A 23250-nucleotide genomic window follows, 5' to 3' on the forward strand; every position below is an offset into this window, starting at 1 on the left:
GGGGGAAAAAAACATAGCAATAAGTGGAATCTCTTGAACATATAGCAACCCATAAACTTGTTTCTGTATAAACTTTATTTTTTCTTTATTCCCAGGTCACCATGTAGCCTACATTTACCATATTTCTCATAGCCCAGCACCCTAACCGTAACCTCACCAACCAAAAGGAAACCAAGTTGGTTATTTTAGACTTAATTAATGAAAGCTGTTTTTGTATACCACCCATCTCCAAACAAGATTTCAAACTAATTTAACTCTGAAATATTGATTATTGAGTCAAGCAGGCAGTGTACTGAGGAAAATCTTAGATATAAAAATTATATATATGACCTTAAACTACAGTGATAATAGCCCTATTCCCAGATCTCATGTTTGGTCAAACCAGATAATCTGCGAGAAGAAAAGAGCCAACATGCTAGAGGTTAGGAGTTTGGTGCAGCTGTGAGCATAGTATTATATAGGTTTACTGTGCATCTTACACATAAGGCCCCACAAACAGCCACATTATTTTCCCTTATTAGGGAAGAGAATAGTGGACCCATGAGGGAGACAGGGGATGGTAGCCCACCTAGGCTCAGCCCACCCACTAGGGGTCCATATAGACTAACGTAAATGGGTCGCATACAGAACCCAAATTTTATTGGCCCCATTTGGGCCACCTGATCACTAGTCCATCAATAATCCATATGGCAGCACACATGGACGTGTTAGCTGGTATGTAGCTACAGAAAAACACAGGACGTCAAAGGACTAAAGTGAAAGGACTAAATATGGACTGCAGACATACATTAAGTAAATAGTCTATCATTTGTTGAAAAGTTGACAACTAGTAATTCTGCCCTTCAATGCTGAATGTTACATGTTTTAATCACAACAACGACTGTAGGTCAAATCATATCTAGAAATTTCTGGGGGAGGAAAAAAAAAAACCCTCCCTGAAAATAGCAGGACCTTTTCAGGAAGGAATTTTAAGAATTTGCTGAGTAGTGATATTTACAGTGGAAATCTGAGCATAAAAAGTTACAATCCACAAAAATATGGCTCGTCTTAGCTGAGCACAGAATGCAATATATACCTGAAATGGCATTAATTCCAGACGTTAGCTCATTAGGAAGACAAATGAACATGGAGTACAAAGTTTAAACTGTCTCAAACACCGCCAAAAACAGACACACGCACAACTGGTTTTGCAATAGCACACATTTTAAGATATCCTGGCAGACAAAACTAACTTCCTCCATCAACTAATTTTAGAGAAGTGAAAGTCCACGAAATCTTAACATAAGATAAGATAATCCTTTATTCGTCCCCCAATGGGGAAATTTGCATTGTTACAGCAGCAGATATAAAGATATAAAAAATAAAAAAATATACAAGTATAAAAAATATAAAAGAGACACACCACAAACACACAACAGTATTAATGTGACACTGCATTATTGCACTGTTCCCATGAGATGGGGGGTCACCAAAGATTTACTTTCCAGTTAGTACCAGAGATTTATTGTCCAGTTAAGTGGTGGAGTCTGCTGGGAGCAGTGCTGGTTGTTCAGTCTCACAGCAGCAGGGACGAAGGACCTGTGATACCACTCTATCACACACTTGGGGTGGAGCAGCCTGTCACTAAAGGAGCTGCCCAGTGCCACCAGAGTCTCATGCTTGGGATGGGAGTCGTTCTCCAGCATAAGTGATAGCTTGGCCATCATTCTCCTTTATCTAAGGTTATTTTAAGGTTAGATACAGTCTTATTTCATTCTTGTACAAGTCCACCATCAACTAATAAACACAGATTATACTGATATTAAGATTTACTTGTTTGTTTTAAGAAAATTAAAACAAAGAGAACTAATATCATCCTGAATTAAAATGAATCTTCTTCTCAGTCAGAGTCTGATTTATTTCTGCTGAGATCTCAGTGCGTCCTCATGACAGGAAAACAAATGTGAGCATCTTATGTGTGTGGTGTGTGCATGTGTGTCCAATTAACCATTTAACCTAGGAAACTGGAAAGCAACCAGGACCACAAACAATTAAATAATTATAGTTATGGTGATTATATGTGATGTTACAAAGTAATATATAACTGTTATCTACTTTACATCTGAACCTCCAACAATGGATCTTGTCACGATGTGCTTGAGTGCCAGATTAACCCTTTGCCGTCTGAAAAAAAAAACAACCATTAAATAATAAACAGATTTACTCCACATAAATGGGTTACAAGTAAACATGTCAAATCATTAATATGGTAAAGTTTTCTGTAAGATGTGTATTTTTGGAAGGAGTCTCCAGTGTCAGTGCTTTCTAACCATTGACGTGTAAGTTTTTGCCACGGGAAAGTCTTCAAGACAGAGGACTTGGTGTTTCATGGTTTCTCTCTAACATGAAAGGCTTCTTTTTCTTGGTCTTATTAACTTCAAATGTTGTTCTTTAATTAATAATAATAAAAAATTATAATTGTTGGAAATATGCTGTGGTACAAGTGTGTTAGATTATACATTTCTTCTTGTGAAGATTCCTGGGAACTTGCAGTACAGCAACACATTTTATAGAAGAGACAAATTGGAGAGACAGAGTGTTAGGCTTACATCTGAGCTATCTCTGCTGACTCATCTGAAATCAAGATGCTGATTCGTCTCCGACATTGGGGAAATGCTTTTAACAAAAGGGTGAACTGTCACAATCAACAACTTTAAGATGACACAAGTCATCCACTTGCTGTTATAGCAAAATAATCCATTTCTTGGTGGTAATGGTGACTCCTCTTTGCAAGTCACTGTCATAAATTATTTTCCTAGAACAACACACCCCTAAGTGTTATATTCCTTTTGTTCGATGACCTGCTTATATTCAGAATTTGTCAGTTACAAATCTTTCTTTAGCCTAATCAAAGATGCGCGTAAAGAGAGATTGAGTAGACTGTAAACTGCTTTCATTGAGGGAGTTCTGAACTGCACTCTGCTTTCCATCCACTTGAAGTTGTTTTAACCATTTTGATTCTTTCATTTACTTTGACCCTTGTCCACTATGTGTATACACAGAAGTGTAAGCAATCCTCTGTGTTCATAATTTGTTCAAACAGTTGAAGAGTATTGTTTGTCATAACTAATATTTCCAAGAACATTACAATATTTTCATACAAACTTTATTGAAAAAGTGTTTACAAATATACAGACAATACGTTGTAAAATCTCAACAATATAAAAAGGTAAAAAGTTCTCAATGGCGATCAAGCTCCCAGCTCATAGAGCATGAAATCTCAGCATTTCATAAAACCACTAAAAATGTGGTGAATTAAAATGATAATACACAGTACGTTATCAGTTAAACGAAACAACCATTTCAAGTAGGTTATGCCACTGGCATTGGAAAGAGAACAAAAAAAGAGAACCTTCTCTTTAACTAGAAATTTCTAGTGACACTTGACACATTAGATGTGACACACATCTAGTGACACAGAAATTTCTAGTGAAAGAAAAGAAATTACCAGAGTGTGGATTCAGCACTGAAATTAGCCATAAGACCAGATTTTACAACTTACCACAAAAAGAGTTTATAAGCAATGACTTATTTGACACAAAGGAGCATACAATACAAGCTTATTTTCTAATATACTACTTAAGAACCAGTGTACTTTGTGTTCTAATGGTTATAAGTTTTCATCAGCAATGGTACACTTCAAATTTTTGGCAACTCTTGTGCAACAACAAAATCTGTGCTTTGTTTATGCTTCGTACCATCTGTGATTTGCTTATCTTTTATAGCTAATCTGTCTTTAATAAGTCTTTTGAGTGCTTCTGTCCTGGATTTCAGTTCATTTTTCACATGTTTTTGATGTTTCTTATGTGAAGAGGTATTCTTTTTTGTTTCCACAAATGTGCTACTCCACTGGCTATAGACCTTTTGCTTAGCTGAAAGTGCATCTGTGTAGCTCTGGGCAGTTTCAGGGCTGTTTGCAATTGTAACATAAGCAGGAGCTGTGGTTGACTTTGTCCTGTTGTAGCATTGGTGCTGAACAATTTTGCTCTGGTTGCTATTACTGAATCCATACAATGCAAATCTCATTTTTTTCATTCCTTTGTTTTGTCCAGTTTGTTTTGTCTTACCAAGTACCTTCTCTTTGTTTGTGTCAGAATTTGCCGCCACAGATGGTCTTTTCGGCTGAGGTGTAACATTTGGCACTTGAGACTTAACAGATAGCTTTTTCCATTTCCCATGTGCATCTGTTTTAGTTTGGCCAGAAGGCTGATTACATTGAGTTTTCAACATGTTTGGAGATTTTCTTTCTTCTCCTCTTTCTTTCCCTTCATCTGTGCAATGCCGGCCATCTTCAGTAGGAGTAGAATTGAGGGCACTTGGGTGTGGTTTTGGGGAGCTCTCTTTTTTGATCACAATATCAGGGGTGAAAAGGTCATCTTCCGCAGGTATTAATGTAGTTTTGGTAATCTTTATCTTTTTACATAGTGTATATCTTGGTGGAGAAACTTTTCCTCTTGATGTTTTGGTCTGTGATGGAATGACTGGCTTACTCTTTGCAATGTTTTGTGTAAGAGACAGAGCCTTGGGTAACTCTGCCCCCGACAAACTATTAGCCTCCCAAACTTGTTTTTCAATTGGCATGGTGACCCTAACACTCTCTGAGCATACTCGTCCATGCGCTTCTTTATCTGGTGATTTACCAGACGGTGAGCTACAGCTCTGAACTGAATCACCTATATTAGGGTCTGTTTCTGTGACGCTCATATTAACTCTATAGGCTGAATGATCTGAAGAGTTGCTGCTACTCTCTGAGCATACATTCATGTTTGGGTCTGGTCTACCAGATTGTGGACACTGAGTATTAATTTGAATTTTCAGCTTGATTGGAGACTTACTTTCTTCTACTCTATTTTTTCCTTCATCTTTACAATTCTGGCCATCTTCAGCTGGAGTAACACTATGGTCACTTGGAAGTGGTTTTGTGGAGCTAGCTTTTTTGGTCACAATATCAGCAGTGAAAAGGTCATCTTCTGCAGGTATTTCTGTAATTTTGGTTAGTTTTAACTTTTTGCATGGTGGACTATTTGGTGGAGAAACTTCATCTCTTAGGGTTTTGGTCTGTTCTGGAATGGCCAAGTTTTCAATGTTTTGTGCACAAGACAGAGCCTTGGGTAACTCTGGTCCCAATAAACTCTTAGACTCACCGACTTGTTCATCAATTGGCATAGTGAAGCTAACACTTTCAGTGCATACAGGTGCATGTGGTTCTTTAACTGGTGATTTACCAAACTGTGAGCTACAACTCTCTACTGCATCACTCGGATTAGGGTCTGGTTCTGAGATGTTCACTTCAAATACATCAACGTTTGGAGTTGACGAGTCAGCTATGCTGCTACTCTTGAATAATACAGTACAATTTGAGTCTGGTCTACCAGATTGTGGACACTGAGTATTAATTTGAATTTTCAGCTTGATTGGAGACTTACTTTCTTCTACTCTATTTTTTCCTTCATCTTTACAATTCTGGCCATCTTCAGCTGGAGTAACACTATGGTCACTTGGAAGTGGTTTTGTGGAGCTAGCTTTTTTGGTCACAATATCAGCAGTGAAAAGGTCATCTTCTGCAGGTATTTCTGTAATTTTGGTTAGTTTTAACTTTTTGCATGGTGGACTATTTGGTGGAGAAACTTCATCTCTTAGGGTTTTGGTCTGTTCTGGAATGGCCAAGTTTTCAATGTTTTGTGCACAAGACAGAGCCTTGGATAACTCTGGTCCCAATAAACTCTTAGACTCACCGACTTGTTTATCAATTGGCATAGTGAAGCTAACACTTTCAGTGCACACAGGTGCATGTGGTTCTTTAACTGGTGATTTACCAAACTGTGAGCTACAACTCTCTACTGCATCACTCGGATTAGGGTCTGGTTCTGAGATGTTCACTTCAAATACATCAACGTTTGGAGTTGACGAGTCAGCTATGCTGCTACTCTCGGATAATACAGTACAATTTGAGTCTGGTCTACCAGATTGTGGAGTACAGCTTTGATTATGATGACCTTGTTTAGGAGGAGTTCTCATATTAGAACTACCCCCCTTTGGGCTGAACAGACCTTCTTCCAGGTCTAGCTCCAGTAAAGGTGTCTCTTCCCAGCACCTGGGGCAGAAATGTTCACCATCCCAGTCGATGTCAGTCACATGAGGGCAAGTGAATTTGATTTGATTGGCTGTATTGCAGAAATCATTAGACTCATTCTCTGGGGTGGCTGAAACCTTTGTTTCATCTTGGCACAACTGAGAAGGCTCTATTTGCAAATCACAACCAGAGTATTCCTTAAAAATTGTTCTAGCATCATCAGATGACAGAAGTGAGAGTTCGATTAATTGGGAGTCGTTGCTGGAATCGACATCATTAGAAAGATCTATCTGCTCAACAATTTCAGTGGAAGAAGTGATATCCTCACTTGTATCTCTGCAGACTTGTTCACATTCTGTTTTGCTTTTGCTCTCCATCAGTGTGTCTGCTGTTTCATTTGAGTCTATAGATTCTTCAATATTCAAATTTACATCTTGCTGCTGATGTTTCTGAAGGTTTTCATCTTCTTGCTTCTTTGATGCTTCCTGTGCTTTGGAGACTTTATCAGTAGATTTACTTTCACATACCTGCGTGTTTGCAAGCTCTTTGTTAATCATCTTGTCATTCTGGAAATCAGTTGTTGCAGGAATCACCTTTTTAGAAGTTTCAGACTCTGAATAAATGTTAAGAGTGTTGAAACCTCCATATAAAGCATAATCAGTAAGATTAACATCCAAAATTGGTTCTGCAAGAACATTTTCTATATCAGCTGGCTGTCCATCAATGTTCAACCACGAGGACCTAAATTCCTCAGTTGGTAAGTTTGTGTCATTTTTCAAAATGTGGTAACCATGTACCAGCATCTTTAAGTCTTTGGGTTTAAGGTATTGAAACACTGCTGTCTGCATTTCTTTTATGGACACTTCAGAAGAGAGGCTAGACCACTCTGCAGTGAATGTGTGTATTTGTTTTTCTATGTTTTTTGTGCTTCCATCCCAATAGAGATCTAGGAGACACTTCTCAAGATCTGCTACTGGGTCTTTTACACTTCTGTCTAGTATTCTTTCTAAAACCTTCACCAAGTTATTAAATTTGTCCAGTGTAAAATTAAGCACTTGAACCTGGGACAAATCAAATATATTGCCATTTGAGTTACCAGTCTTGACTTTGTTGTGATCCTCTGGACTTTTTGATATCAAGGCAGTAGAGGAAACAAGGCCTTGAGATGTGGTAGATCCAATTTTAGACTGAGGAATATCAGTGCTTTGAGTGTCGGGTATTAGGCTGTCAACTGTAGATCCATCTTCATGTTTGTTACGTTCCTGTGTCTCAGAGTGTGGTACTGAAAACAACTGCAGTAATTCCTCAGTGGTTTCTTTGGGCAGACTCATTGCAGTTGACTCTTGCTCCATATTCTTGCTCTCCTTGAGAGTCCAGACAGCATCTATCTTGAAGGGCAGGCTGTCATTAGAGCTTGTGGTTACATGAGCTTTCTTTTCTGGACTGGGGGCCTGCTGAGAAATGGGTGGAACTACAGCTACTGCTTTGTGGGATTGTTGAACCACTTTCTGTAGTGCCATTACCAGGTCCAGAGATTTAGTTATGTCCTCACTGTACTGCCCCTCTTCATGTCTGTTATTGCTCTTATGTCCATCTTTTCTCTCAGTGTTTAAGTCTGTTTGCAATCTTCTGCTCTGCATCCCTTCAAAGCTTTGAACATCTGGTGTTTTCACTTGATTACCAAGTGCATGCTCATTCTCTTTTAAGATGGCTGTTCTTTTGACAGGTGTCTGGTACTCGCTGACTGTTTGAAGTTCTTTACTGTATAGGGTTGCAGGAGCACCACAGTATGGGGCAGATTCTGGTGTCTGAGAGTAGCTTGCCTTAGTGGTAATGTGGCTGGGTGTTTGTCCCTGTGTGGTAAAGTTGCACTTGAGATGAGATAGAGGATTAGTGCCATGCCTTTGAGCAGGAACTTGTGTGTTGTCCTTTACCAGCAAATCCATTAGAGTGACCCGGGAGTAGTCGAGAGTAGATTCTGTATAGATGGGAGGTGGTGCTTCACTGGTAGGAGTGCTAGAAGATATTGCAACCTGGGAGGATCTAGGGAACCCAGTGATTGTGTTATTTAAGACTTGTGGCTGTGTTTTGGCATGAATATCAGGTACAGCAGGTTGGCATGTCTTGCTGTGATGGCCAGAAACTGGTATGGTGTTGCATTGCTGCAGTGGAGTCTGGGGCTGGATACTGTCCTTAGGTAAACTTAATGCTGAACTTTGATTTATCCTCTGAATTGGCTGGCTTGTGTATAGTGGGGGATGGGGTAGGTTTGACATTAAACTTTGGTGCTTATTCCTACTATGTTTTAAATGACTGTAACTGGCAGAATTGTTCTCCGCTCTGTATGGAGGAGGCTGACGCTGGATTTGTGATGAATATTGAACCTGATTCCCGGTATAGCTCAAGTGGCTCTGACCAGTCTGATGACTGTAGTTTGAAGGCTGGGATGGAGTGATAAGTCTTTGTGATGTAGCAGGGAAGTGGTTAACAGAGCTATATAAAGCACCATTTCTTTTTCCTCCTCTTATCTGACCTTGATTATTGTGAATTTTCTGTGGTGCCTGGTTAGACAGAATCTGAACAAACAGATCTGTTTTTTGCGTCTGAGATTGAGGTTGATGGGCAATCTGCATTCTGTTATGATGCCCATTCAAAGTCTCATACTGAGGTGGAACTGACCGATGTGTCAGGTTATTCTGTTCAGTTGCAGAACTTGTGTTGCTATTAGCAGGAGGGAACCAAAAAACAGTTGTTGTACTACTGACATTGTGCAAGCGTGGCATATTATAATTCTGCTGAGGAACAGTATTTCTAATCAAGATTTGGGGATGATGGCTGAGGTTTTGAGTGGGGGTCCCATGCTGAGCAGCTGGCAATGGTGCACACTGTTCAATTGGTAAAGTAGCTCTCATACAAGCTGAATTTCCAAGAAGCAACTGATTCTGTGAGTTGGTAAACCACGCTTGAGGCATCTGTCTCAACTGCAAATTAGATGAACTTGAAACAGGCTGGGAGGAAGTCTGTCCGTTACATAACCCATGAGACTGTTGATTATTTTGTTGTACAATGTAATATTGTGCCTGCGCTTCAGGGCTAGGCACCATACTGCAGGAAGTCTGCTGTGAAGTGTGCAGTCGAAGTCCAACAGGTGGCATCTGAGTGTACGCTTGCATTGTGAAGGATGCCTCCCCTGGTTCTTCAGTGATGAGGTAGGTTCTGACTGTTCAAAAAAAAACATAATAAAACCTCTTAAACATAATAAAACATAAAAACATACTAATTTAAATTACACCACAGCACAGTTGAATTATCTAATCAGAAGTTATAGATTAATGATCTATAACAGCAGTTCTGACAGTAGCCCCAAAAATCTTCAGGATGGAGGAGTTTGGACTTTCACAGTTCTTCATAACATGAAAAGCTGTGTACTTTTGTCTTAGTAAGCTCAAGAGAGAAAACAACAGAGAGTAAGAGAATGACTGCTTACAGCTGCTATATAATAAGTGATAACAAGAACAAACTTGTCTAATAGATGTTCCACAAAATTAAATGGTTTGTGTCTAGCCTCAGAATATACACTTTATTGGAATAAATTACAATGTCTTTAAACAAGCATCCTTATTTATAATTATGGTCAAAACTATGAAATTTTATACAAGAGTGTTCTTGAATACGAAGTGGAAGTTTAAGCATCTTTTAGTAGTACCGAAAAAAGTCATTCCAAAAAATATTGAGGAATAGATCAATCAGTGTTGTTTTGACCTATGTGACTGTAAAATATGCAAGAAGAGAGTACACTCAGGATGAACTGAATGTACACAAGATCAAAGCAAAAAAAAAAACATCTCACAGCCAATGACATTAGGAACAAATCAGAGAAAAATAGACTAATAAAGAAGCTAATATCTAATATTAAGCTACTACTACTGCTATCATGGGTCAATCGTATATGTCAAACATATTAATGCAATGGAGCCATATACAGGTAGGTCCGGAATAGACAGAGTTTTTGTGATTTTGCCTTTATACACCACCACAATGGATTTGAAATAAAACAATCAAGATGTGATCGAAGTGTAGACTTTCAGCTTTATTTTAAGAGGTTCCACAAAAATATGGCATTTACCATTTAGGAATTACAGCCATTTTCAACAAAGGTATTTGGACAGTGACATAATTGTAAATATAACCAAAATTTTAATACTTGGATGAAAATCCTTGGTTTCATCAGTCCAAAGAATCTTATTCCAGAACATGAGAGGCTTTTTTTAGATGTTTCTGGCAAAGTCTAATCTGGCTTTCCTGTTCTTGAATGTTACCAGTGGTTTGCACCTTGTTGTAAACCCTCTGTATTTACATTCATGAAGGCGTCTCTTGATTGTAGATTTTGACAATGATACTCCTACCTTCTCCAGAGTATTCTTGACTTCTGTTAATGCTGTGAAGGGATTTTTCTTCACCAAGGAAAGGATTCTGCGATCCACCACTTTAGTTGTCTTCCGTGGTCTTCCAGGGATTTTGATGTTGTTGAGCTCACCAGTGCTTTCTTTCTTTTTAAGAATGTACCCAACTGTTGATTTGGCCACACTTAAGGTTTTTGCTATCTCTCGTATAGATTTATGTTGTTTTTTCAGCCTAATGGTGGCCTCCTTCACTTGCACTGAATTCTCTTGCATATTGGTAGCTCCAGTCGAACAGCTGCCAAATGCCAGCTCAATACCTGATATCAACTCCAGACCTTTTATCTGCTTCATTTGTCTTGAAGTAACGAGGGAAGAGACTGCACCTGGTCAATTAACTTCTTGTCAGTCAATTGTCCAAATACCTTTGACCCCCTGAAAATGGAGGTACTTTGTTGAAAATGGCTGTAATTCCTAAATGGTAAATGCCATATTTTTGTGGAACCTCTTAAAATAAAGCTGGAAGTCTACACTTCGATCACTTCTTGATTGTTTTATTTCAAATCCATTGCGGTCGTGTATAAAGGCAAAATCACAAAAACTCGAAACTGTATGTAGGCCCACACTGTAGTGGATACTCTGTATGTTGATGTTAATGTCTCTGTTTGCCATTTGTCAAGATGGCACCCGGGTCATGATCACTTCATACAAACACAATGTAGATGATATGGCTGATTAACTTAAACTCCTACATTTTGGTTCAATTTGGTTCTTACCTTATATTATTCCCAACGTTGCTGTATTTTTGTTAATTGTCCTTTGTCATACAATGTATCCAAGCTCTGATTAACTGAGTAATCATAAAAGCACCGAATTCTCAGTATGTACACCTTAGTTTTTGTACTAAAAGAATATAGGAGGATGAAGAATATACTGATTTATTTCCCTTCCCTGGTGATTATAATCCTCTCGAGAATGTTTATCAGAATGTTAATGTAGAATAAATGTTAAAAAGGGAGGAAGGTGGTGATAAAATTTACTTATAATCAATAATGAGAATAATTTTTTTTCAAAGTATTTATTCAGTAATGTAGAATATTACGTGATGGTTATCATTACTAATAGTTGAACATATATTCACATTAAGAATGCACCAACTGTGAACTTTTGTATTATTTGACTCAAGACAAGATGTACTGTTCTTTTTTTTTTTTGTTATTCTACTTATTCTAACACTGCTGATGATACACTGAGGATAGGATGACCTACACTTTATCCTGTTGTTGTTCCATTTATGATATATGAAGGGCAGAGTGACCCAGCCTTATTGTCTATTTTAACCCATGTATCCTCTGTTTTAGTCATGCAACATTTTAAGATCCTGTTTTTCCATACATGATACTTGCGATATTCTGTTCTTGAACGGATGCACATGGTCAACAATATTACACAAATAGGCTGTGGCATTCAAGTGATGATTAATTGATATTATAGGGCCCAAAGAGTGCCAAGAAAACATTCCCCACACCATTACACCATCTCCACCAGCCTGGACTGTTGACAGAAGGCAGGCTGGGGCCATGGATTCATGCTGTTGGCACAAAATTCTGACCCTCTGTGTCTCAGCAGAATTTGAGAGTCATCAGACCAGGCTACGTTTTCCAGTCTTCAACTGTCCAGTTTTGGTGAGCGTGTGCCCACTGCAGCCTCAGCTTTCTGTTCTTGGCTGACAGAAGTGGAACCTGACATGGTCTTCTGCTGTTGTAGCCCATCCACCTCAAGGTTCGAGGTGTTTCTGAGATGCTTTTCTGTTCACCACAATTGTACAGAGTAGTCATCCGAGTTACTGTAGCCTTTCTGTCAGCTCGAACCAGTCTGGCCATTCTCTGTTGACCTCTCTCATCAACAAGGCGTTTCCATCTGCAGAACTGCTGCTCACTGGATGTTTTTTTCTTTATTGCACCATTATGAGTAAACTCTAGAGAGTGTTGTGTGTGAAAATCCCAGGAGATCAGCAGTTACAGAAATCCTCACACCAGCCTGTCTGGCACCAGCAATCATGCCACGGTCAAAATCACACTTTTCCCCCATTCTGATGGTTGATGTGAACATTACCTGAAGCTGCTTGGCCGTATCTACAAGAATTTATGCATTGCACTGCTGCCACTTGATTGGCTGATTAGATAATTGTACAGGTGTTCCTAATAAAGTGCTCAGTTAGAGTACTCCCGACTATAATATCAACAAAACTTCCAGACAGAGACTTTTCCTGTGAGCTGTATATGTACTATATGGTTATGTACTATCAGAAAGAAGCAGCTCTGTTAGTGTTGAGATAGCGATCACTGTCTCGGAGGACGAGGTTTGTAGGGCTCTGTAGCGTGTAGTGTAGTGTGATGGCATTTTCTGGTCGTGTATTGAGATCCTGTGCTGATCAGCTAGTTGGTTTATTCACTTCTATCTTTAGTGAGTCCCAAGCTAAGTGTTTGGTCCCCACCTGCTTTAAAAAAAAAAAAAATCTGTTGTCATTCCTGTGCCAAAGAACAATAAGCCCTCTTGCCTAAATGACTATTGTCCTGTAGTGCTTACATCACTTGTCATGAAGGTTTTTCATAGGCTTATAAAAAATCTGTTCCTCATCTGTTCCTCCATCCCTGACACCATCGACCCACTCCAGTTCGCATACCATCCCAACAGGGCTACTGAGGACCCGATCTCTCAAGTCCTACACACCACCCTCACCCACACCGACAGCAACAATGGGAACTATGCGAGACTGAACTATGTGAACTAGCCTTGAATATCGTAGTTCCACAAAGGCTGGCCTCCATGCTCAGGGACCTCGGACTTAATGCCCCCCTCTGTGACTGGGTCCTGGACTTCCTCACAGGCAGACCCCAGGTAGAGAGTGGGCCAGTTTACCTCCAACACCATCACCCTGAGCACTGGAGCCCCACAAGGTTGTGTCCTGAGCCCCCTGCTCTACTCTCTCTACACACATGACTGTGTGCCCTCTCACAGCTCCACCTCTATCATCAAGTTTGATGATGACACAGTGGTTATGGGCCTCATCTCCAACAATAATGAGGCTGTCTACCTTGACGAGGTGGCGAAACTAGTAGCTTGGTGCCAGGCAAACTGTCTCTCTCTGAACGTCAGTAAAACCAAAAGAGCTGGTTGTGGACTTCAGGAAGAGGCAGCAGCGGAACTACTCCCCACTCATGATTGGCGGGACCCCCGTGGAGAGAATGAGCAGCTTCAGGTACCTTGGAGTACACATCTCTGAGGACCTGACCTGGACTCATCACAAGCCCAGGTGAACAAAACCAGACAATGGTTTTATCTGAGACTGCTAAGGAAACTCAAGGTCTCCCCAGCGATCCTGAAAACGTTCTATACTGGGGCTATAGAAAGTGTACTGACTCAGTGCATCTCAGGGTGGTATGGTAACTGCTCAACCCAGGAACGCAAAGAAAAAATGATCTTTTCATAGTTATCTTTGTAATACAAATTTATAATGCAAAAGCCCCAAACACATGCAAGAAATGCTGTAAACGTGCCTTCAAAAATAATGCAATTAAATGTTTTTACATAAAAATATACTATAAAGAGCAGTAATAAACTAAACTGTAATAAAGTAAACAGTCGATATTTGGTGTGACAACCCTTTACTTTATTAAAAATGTATAAGTAGTCTCAGGTTACGATTTGTGCATGTTTATAAGGAAACTGGCTGGTAATTTTTTTTCTAAGCATCTTAGAGAATCTGCCATACTTCTTCTGGAGACTTTGACTGTCACACTTCTCCTTTTTTCGCAGGCAAATCCTGACGGACTTCATTATGTTTTTCTGCCTGAAAAGTGGTTTATTATGTAATATGTTCCTTTCTTTACTGACCTACAAAAATTTTTTTCATTACAAAAAAGTAATGTTGGGAATTTTTTTTTTGTATTGACTCAATAATGCAAAAAATCATAAAAGAAACAGCTATAACAAAATTTGTATAAAAAACAGTTTTTTTCTTTAAAATTATTATTTCCTGTACTTGTGTAATCTTCTACTTAACTTTGTCTTCAACTTACTCTCACTTCTCACATATGTTGGAAATTTGCAGAAGTGAAAAGATATGAAATTAAAGAAGTAGTTCAAGTGTTAGGGGACAGCCATAACAGATTCCTGATATTAAACTCAAATATATCATTGCATCATTTTCTGAAAATAAATAAAGGAAGTCACTGTGTTGAAGGCCCCTAAAGGATTTACTAGGCTAATCCCTGAAAATACTGCTTTTATTTCTGTTCAAACTTGAGTCTGGGTCAATAGCCATAATGATCAACAAATCAGACAACAAATTTAATTGGAAAAAAAATCCAGTTTTCAATATATGGGTCAAAGAAACAAACAAACAAAAAACATTACAATACTGAACTCCAAAACATTACATAATTTAATTAGGGAAACTGCAAGAAAATGTAACCTTACTTGATAAGTATACTAGAATTATACTATAAGTATACTAGAACTATATAAAACAGTGCAAATACTGTTGGGGCAAAAGCTCTCCAAAACTGAATAAAAATAACTTCTCAAAGTCAAGGGGTCTTGGATGCCAAAAATCAGACTTTATTGAATCAACCAACAAAGCCGAGACGTCTGCAGAACATCTGATTTATACAGTCGTGACCCATGCTTTTATACAATTCTAAAACAATGATCTCATTAGGCAGAGTTTTCTCATTTTTTTCTTAAAATAAGAGGTAAAATACTTCACCTACTTTGGGGAGTTTTTCAAAAAATTTTAGAGCATGAAACTATTCAATATTAGATATTGTCAAATGGTTGTACAGTCTGCTTTTTTTAATACAGAAAAAGGAGACGTAGTGCTTTTCAGGTTATCTGGACTGGGTCACATCCGCTGGAGCAGTGCTACTGAGACTGTAACTTTTGATGAGTGTGACTGGAAAAAGTTTCGTAAATGGTTAAGGGCTTTGACTACATTGTTAGAATAGATTTCTTTTCACCAGAGAGCTACAGTCAAAAATGAATAAGTAGTACATCTCCGCAGCAGACATACCGCATCAGAGCAACAAATTCTCCAAGAACCGGGTTTCACTGCACTTTTCTGCTACTATTACTATTACTACTATTACTAATACTGCGCATCTCCGATCTGAATTGTGAAGTGAGGTACGTTTGACCCAGCTGGCATGTTCTACAAAGCTACTTTAAGCAAATTGACAAATTATTCCAAAAATTGGGAAAAAACTAAGAAGAACTAAGAGTAAAACCAGACGATCTCTTGATCTTTGATGTTATGATTTTGTTAATCTGTCAAGACTGAGCAGAAACCCCTCCTTCTCTCAAGACTCCGCCCTAATGATGTATAAATGGAATTGCCTGCATATTTGCTTTAAATTCTTCTTCTGAGCATCAGTAAGAGGCATGGCTCATTAACTCAGACCCTATTTTTACAACTCGGTCTCTACCATGGATAATGATGTGACCAGATCCGGATTTGAAGACTGTGAAAACATCGGTGAAACCCTAGGAAAAAGAAATCTGACCTATCTGCCAACGAATGATGAAACTCATGGGTGCATATCCGACACCGTGCTAGCCATCATCCGTGCAGTGACAGGAGAACTTTTGGACAGAATTATCAAGCAAGATCTGAAAGACAACTGCCACGGCTGCGCGACTGATCACCCGAGTCAACTCCAACACACGTGCTTGTTCGATCCTAACGCGCACCATCTGCACATGAACGCCTACAGATTGATGAAAAAGTCGTTTAAACCATGGTTGAAATACACGGTGGCTAGAGGTATGAAATTGTGTGGTATCAAACAAACTCCATCCCTGGAAAAAAATTCAGGGTACAGCTGAAGCCATCGTGTGTGATTGGCGTGGTGAGCCTCACATCAAAACTGTTCTGAACGAGGTTAAAGAAAAAACAAAAGAATTTGCAGCGACCAGGTGTATGAAGACGATGTGGACTACTGGACCTTTCATTCATCTCTGGAACCCCCTGACCAGTCACATACATGGGAAACATACATGGGAGTTCATCTCTGCTCTCCATCAAATTGTTGAACTGAGAGTCAACGAGCAAAGTATTTTTACTAATCATCTTCCTGTTGATATAGAAGTTGTTTTCGACTAGAAATGTTCATGAACAATGTGCAAGATTTACAAAAATTTGGATTCTTTGTGTAATTACCATGTGTCCTTTGCACACTTTTTTTTTTTTTGCAACAAGTTTTATCCGCCACGTTTGCTGAACCTTTTGAATGCAAAACTAGTTATGTATTATGCATCTTAACCTATGTATCTGATGTGTGATTTAAATTTCTTAGAAAGGAAAATGTTGATAAAGCAAAAGTCTTTGATTACCTGATTGAATATTTAATGCATAAAAATGTAAACCTTACTAACGTCATTAGTCTTCTGAAATAAAATGCATAATCTACACCTACATTTGATCATTATTGATCTGATAGTCCAAAATGACTCAAAGATTGATGAAGAATATATATTATACGCCATCAGAACCAGGGTGGTATGGCGGTATTGAGAGTTTGCAAAGAGCTATTGTTGAGAAAACAGGTAAAAGAGTTAAAAATGCTGAGATAAAAAAAAAAAAAAAAATGGTTAGCAGAGCAAGATGCATACACTCTACATAAACCGGTATCTAGGTTTAACAAGGTTTTTGTAAAGAACATCGATGAACAATGGCAAGCTCATTTAGTTGATAGGAGCAATCTGTCAGAGAGTAAAGACAACGCGAAATTTTTGATAACGTGTATAGATATTTTATCCAAATAAGCATGGATACGCATGCTACAAAACAAGACCGGAACTGAGGTAACTAAAGCTTTTGATTCCATTCTAAAGGAAGGTAGAAAGAAGGTATAATACTGATTAATTCATTACAATACTGATTGATAACATAATAATGATTGATTTAGAAATAATTCTTCCATAGTACTGTTGTCTCTGATTGGTAGTGTGTATATGTTAATATATAGTTTAAAAGAGCTCTCATGAATTCAGCCTCAGTGGATAAGAAGCAGAAGTTTTCCCTGAAGAGCTACTGCTGTGACACGACCTTGACGTGTCTGTATGTTGTGTTTCCCTGCAAGTAAATATTCAGTCTTGGAGAAAAAAATTCTGAATCTGTTTATGCTTAGAACACTGGGCCTCGTTTCTGAATCTTTTAGTAAAGTTTGAATATGTGAATGTTTTTGTAGGCCTAACTGAACAAAAAATTCCTGCCAGATTCACAGAAATTTCAGTAGCACTGATTTTCTTTGTACTCACATGTGTGTGTTGATAAAAGCCAAAAATCACACACACAAAACTCCATAAAATGAAAAAGGAAAAACTCACTGAGCTGAAAACAACAAAATAGTGTCAGAACGGCTCGGCCATTGCAGCATGTTAGACACATTAACTCCTCCTCCTTTTAACCGCCTGCCTTTATTTTTTCCTAATTAAACAGCTAGTTTCATGGGAAAAACTCTTCAATTCAAAATAAGAAAAAAAGACTTCCAAAAGACAAGGGGTTCTGGATGCCAAAAATTAATATACTTTATTGAAACAACCAACAAAGCCAAGATGTCTGCAGAACATATGATTTATACAGTCGTGGCCCATGCTTTTATTCAATTCTAAAATAATGATCTCATTAAGGGGAGTTTTCTCATTTTTCTTTTAAATCACACCCCTTTCGTTCGCCACCATTATTTCATCGTTCAACTAGCTACACTGTAATTATGGCGCAAGCTGAGTCAGCCTACCTTTTTTTAAATAAAGAGTCATCAGAAAAGATACAGTGTAGTGTATAAATAAAGTACTGAAAGTTAGGTACTTTCCACAAACCAGGTCACATCAGGTTGCTTGAATACATGAGGTGATTTAAGGTCATGTTTTAACACCAGATCACATTACAATACTTAAATACTGCATAAATACTGATTGGCAACAGATGATACTGATAAAGATAACAGAAAAAAATTCTTCCATACTAGTCATTTAAATCATGTGTGCAATTGAAATAAGTAATTAAATAAATATGCAATTGAAACTGTATATAATCTGTATATATAAAATCCTCATAGTCATGCTAATTATATGATTTGAAGCCTATCAATTGAGGTTCACATTAGTTAAGTTTCACATTACACAAACTCTTGGATGGGTTAGTTTCACATTACACAAACTCTAATAAAGAGCTCTTGTAGGATACATTTTTCCAAACTAGCTGGATTTTTTTAATATATATAAATAGCACATTTTTGTGTAAATACTCTTCACACAATGATTTGCAAACAAATGTGTTCATATCCAGCTTGATAACTGAGGCTCTGCGTGAGAGAAATGTCCATGCCTTAAATAATGATGTGCATTAGCCCTCGAAAAATGTATCATGTGTGGAATGGTTTAGGGAGGTTACGTCTAGTAATGTGATCTGAATACATTTTTGACCAAGATAATACTGTTGCTTTCAATAAATCCGAACTCTCTGCCCAGTCAGACCAATCTGTCTTGCAAATGTTCCTTTTCTTGGCATGTAAAGCTGAAAATTGACTGATCTACCAATAATCAATTTGGAGAGAATATCTTTATAAAGATACATCTGCAATCAGACCATCAGTAAATCCACTAATCTAATGCATAACGCCAGACAACAAGATATGAAGACACAATGGGTTTAGATAAAAGGTGTCCTTATATGCTCACCTCCTGAGCTTCGTTCTCACAAAGGTGTTACCTAGTTTTCACACCTGAAGAGTCTCCTAATTTAAATGGTAACAGGAGAGGCTTGTACACATCACAGCAAACACTTTAATCCCGGCTCCTCGCAGCTAAATTACTAAAGCTTGCCCATCAGAAGTGCAAGTAGCTCATCAACAGCAATAGAAGCTTAAATTCTTACATTTCTGTTACAAGATTCTGGATGAGCATTAACATATCCAAAACTAAACTCAAATTCAGGGGGGTCTGTGTTCTGTCCTGCAATATACTGCAAAGCGACCTCAATAATGACATAATGTACATAATATATATAGAGACATTTAACACTGACATGACATGAAATTTAAACCTAATCTAGTACATTTTATTTTCACACCACAATCTCGATTTCTGGTGCAAAGTAAGTTTGCATCAGAGGTATGGAAGTCCAGACACGCCAAATATTGACCAAAAGTGATGCATGGCTAACATAGTTCACCAGTTTTAAGCATTTTACAACAAACTTTTCTCTCACTTCCCCATTCCTTCTCCCTACTAGTCTTTTTGGTACAGTGATCTTGAGTGTTACAACTGCAGTTTAATTATAGAAAACCTTCTTCAAGATCTTCAAGCCTATTTATTCTGTTCGAGATCTATTCTGGGATCACAAAAGAAAATAAAAGTGTGGCCTTGAGATAACAGGACAAGTAACAAATAACAAATGTGTAGTCTCTTTAAGTCAACCTTTTTTATAAGCTGTAAGCAATGTCATTGCTTCTGTGGAAACCATTTTCAATATCTGATCACTAGCATAATAGTGAGAGTGTGTTTGCATTAGGCGATGAGGTATCAGGATAAATGCAAATAAAGCACACACACAGCAGGAACAATGGCAAACTGCTTGCTGTTTATGTTACTGCACATTTGTAGTGGCATACTTTTTTAGACCATGATTTAAAAAGATTAAAAAAAAAAAAAAAAAAGAATGCAATGCAAAGTAATATTATTTTGCTAATTAGATGGTAGAGAAAGCCTATGAAATAAAGTCAGCCAAAGAAAATATTTAGATTTTAAAAGATTTAGGTTTAAACAACAAAATAGCAATGGGCTGTTTAGGAGCAGGAAGAGTCGATTCTTATTGGTGAGCTGAGTCAAATGATCTTGACTCACTGAAATGAACCGGAATTCCTTTCAGGCTGAGGAAAAAGACTTCTGAATTTATCCTGAATCAAAGGAATTCCATTGCAGTAGTCTATATATAAACTAGAGGAGGCATTTATTTTCTTTAAAATCGCAGGAGAAATTATGCAACTTTGTCGATGTTGGATCATTCACACTGAATCGAGTGACTCGTGTGAATCCGACTCCTTTGAATCTGACTCAGTTCTCTATAAATCCAAAACGTGGCTAACAATCATTATAGTGAGCAAATAAAAAACACACCTACATCTTAAATAAGATGTTGGGAAAACATAAGATGATATATATATATATATATATATATATACACACACACATATGTATATATATATATGTCCCATGGCTCTGTAAAGTTTCTCTCTTCCAACATGTTCACTCTCCCTGGACAACTTGTGCATGATTTCACTGAAGAAAGAAACTCCTTTAACTACTATACTTACACATCAGGTTTTCAAGTAAGAGCTGTGCATAACCACTGATCCACCTACTAACACTAATACAGAAAGTCACACACAACTCAGAAGGTTTTTCTCATCACTAACCCTGCACAGATGCTTTGAATATACAGAGAAGGCTTGAGCAAAGTAAAGAAGTTATACCCCAAAAAGGGCAAAAATCTCCATGCTGCACACAGAAGTGGTGTAAATGAGCAGCAAGTTAATCAACAGATCAACTTATTGAGTTTCCTTTACACTACATCCAAGTACCAAAACTATTATTTAAAAAAAACCCTAATTGTTGTAAACAACACCTCATTATTATTATTATTATTATTTTTTTTTTACACAAATTAGATACTTACAGATGCCTTCAAAAGCTCCAGCACTCAGTTGGTTAATATTTAATCCAGTTTGTATGATCCATACACACTCTCACCACGGATACACACTCACACACGTGCACACTGTCGCTTCTGGTGCTGGAATTTAAAGCAACTCCTCATGGGCATGGCTTAAGCCCCGCCCACTTCAAGGCCTCAGAGTGTGGGAGATTCTTTCCTGCAAAAAACACACAAGAAGTGTCTGGGTTTTGATGCCAAAAAAAATAGATTTTTTTTTTTTTTTTAAACCAAAGCAATAGAGCCGAGATGGTCCACTGAGCTCATTTTCAGCACACTCCTTTGTACAGTTTCTGTGGAAGAATTTTTCTGTTATCTTTATCCATACCATTTGTCAATCAGTATTTGAAATCAGTATTATGTTAATCAGTATATATGCAACAGTATTGTCATGTGATCTTGTGTTAAACCATGACCTTAAATCACCTCATGTATTCAAGCAAGTACTTAACTTTCAGAGTTTTACTCATACACTTCACTGTATCATTTCTGATAACTCTTAATTAAAAATAATAGGCAAGTATAATCAAATATAAGAGGTTTAGTACATGTAGAGAGTGACTATATGCATATAATTTTACAAGGATATTTCTGTGTATGTGAATCAAAGAAAACAAGCTGGTGTGGCCTTGCAAGTGCTGTAATGAAGGCTAATGTTTTTTTTTTTTTTTTAAGATGAAAGCTAATGTTTGAAGGCTAATGTTTAAAAAAAAAAAAAAAAACTGATTGAACTCTCGCCACGGTTAAAGCTAAGATAAAGGGACAGTGAAATAACTGTGCATATATTTGCACAATTGCAATAATAAAGTGCAATAATTGGCATCCAGAACCCCTTGTCTTTGGAAGTCTTTTTTCTTATTTTGAATTGGAGAGTTTTTGCCATGACATTTCATAAAGATTAACTCTCCAGGAATTTCCCCATTTACAAACAATTAGTATCTGTTGGCTGTCAGCCACCATTATATCTCAGTCATGGTTTCTTTCCCTGCATTCCCCAACAGTAGATTATATAGTGGAAAATCTTCTTAGTCCAAAAGAAAAGAAAAATATCTTTTCAAAGTCAAAGGGTTTTGGATGCCAAAAATCAGACTTTATTGAAAAACCAACAAAGCCGAGATGTCTGCAGATCATCTGATTTACACAGTCATGGCTCATGCTTTTATACAATTCTAAAACAATTTTATACAATTTTAAAACTCATTAGGTGGAGTTTTCTCATTTTTTTCTTTTAACCATGCCCCTGACCTCTTGCCACAATTATTTCATTATCCCTCTATCTTCTCTTTAATTGTGGTGCAAGCTCAGTCATTTTTTTTTTTTAAACGTTAACATTCTTCATAAAATTTAACAATATGCTTTTAAGAAATCACAAATGTCAAACTGGTGAAAAAGATACAAACTTAATGTTTGAGAAATGACCGAGTCTGGACTGAAATGATACAGTTTATGAATGAGGAATGTGTGTTTAGTGATTTTCCACAAGCTAGAGTCACATCAGTTTGTCTTAGTTTTCATACACGTATATTATACATGCACGAATATTCTCTCATATTCTATAAGATTATTTTCTAATTGATTAGAACAGTCCAACATAGTCACATGCTTAAATAGTGATTTAACATAAGGTCACACTCTCTTCATGATTAAAATGCACTTCAAATTCATTCTTAGGCCTTTGATGGATTAAAACACATCACTTTGATTATTTTAACTTTTGATTGGACCTGATGGATTACATAATAATCATAGCCCTTCATGCATCTTTTTTAATGGTAGCACATCTGGTTCGGATATGTTTCTATATATTGGTTACATGAGCACATTCTTGTCAATAATAGTGGTTTAAGTAGTTTCTTTGATTAACACATATGGGTACTCATACCTTATACATTGATTATACATGATTAGATACATTTTGGTTAATTAAAATACTCCATAAGAGTAATTCACAATGCTTCTGCATT

General features: G+C 37.5%; 1 protein-coding gene across 2 annotated transcripts; it reads right to left on the minus strand.

Moving 5' to 3' along the window:
• Positions 1-3044: 3044 nt before the first annotated feature.
• On the minus strand, positions 3045-21384 carry LOC113531701 (uncharacterized). Of its 2 annotated transcripts, none has more exons than XM_026922562.3 (2): positions 21251-21384; positions 3045-9332 (listed from the first exon to the last, which is right to left on the minus strand). In XM_026922562.3, the coding sequence occupies exon 2, from the start codon at positions 9283-9285 to the stop codon at positions 3679-3681; it is 5607 nt and encodes a 1868-aa protein (XP_026778363.3). In that variant the 5' UTR covers positions 9286-9332; positions 21251-21384; the 3' UTR covers positions 3045-3678. The 2 variants fall into 2 exon arrangements, with proteins under 2 accessions (XP_026778363.3, XP_034169176.2); XM_034313285.2 differs by having other exon boundaries at positions 21257-21367.
• Between the last annotated feature and the right edge of the window lie 1866 nt (positions 21385-23250).

The sequence above is a fragment of the Pangasianodon hypophthalmus genome, chromosome 18 (genome assembly GCF_027358585.1).
Source record: "Pangasianodon hypophthalmus isolate fPanHyp1 chromosome 18, fPanHyp1.pri, whole genome shotgun sequence".
NCBI lineage: Eukaryota > Metazoa > Chordata > Actinopteri > Siluriformes > Pangasiidae > Pangasianodon > Pangasianodon hypophthalmus.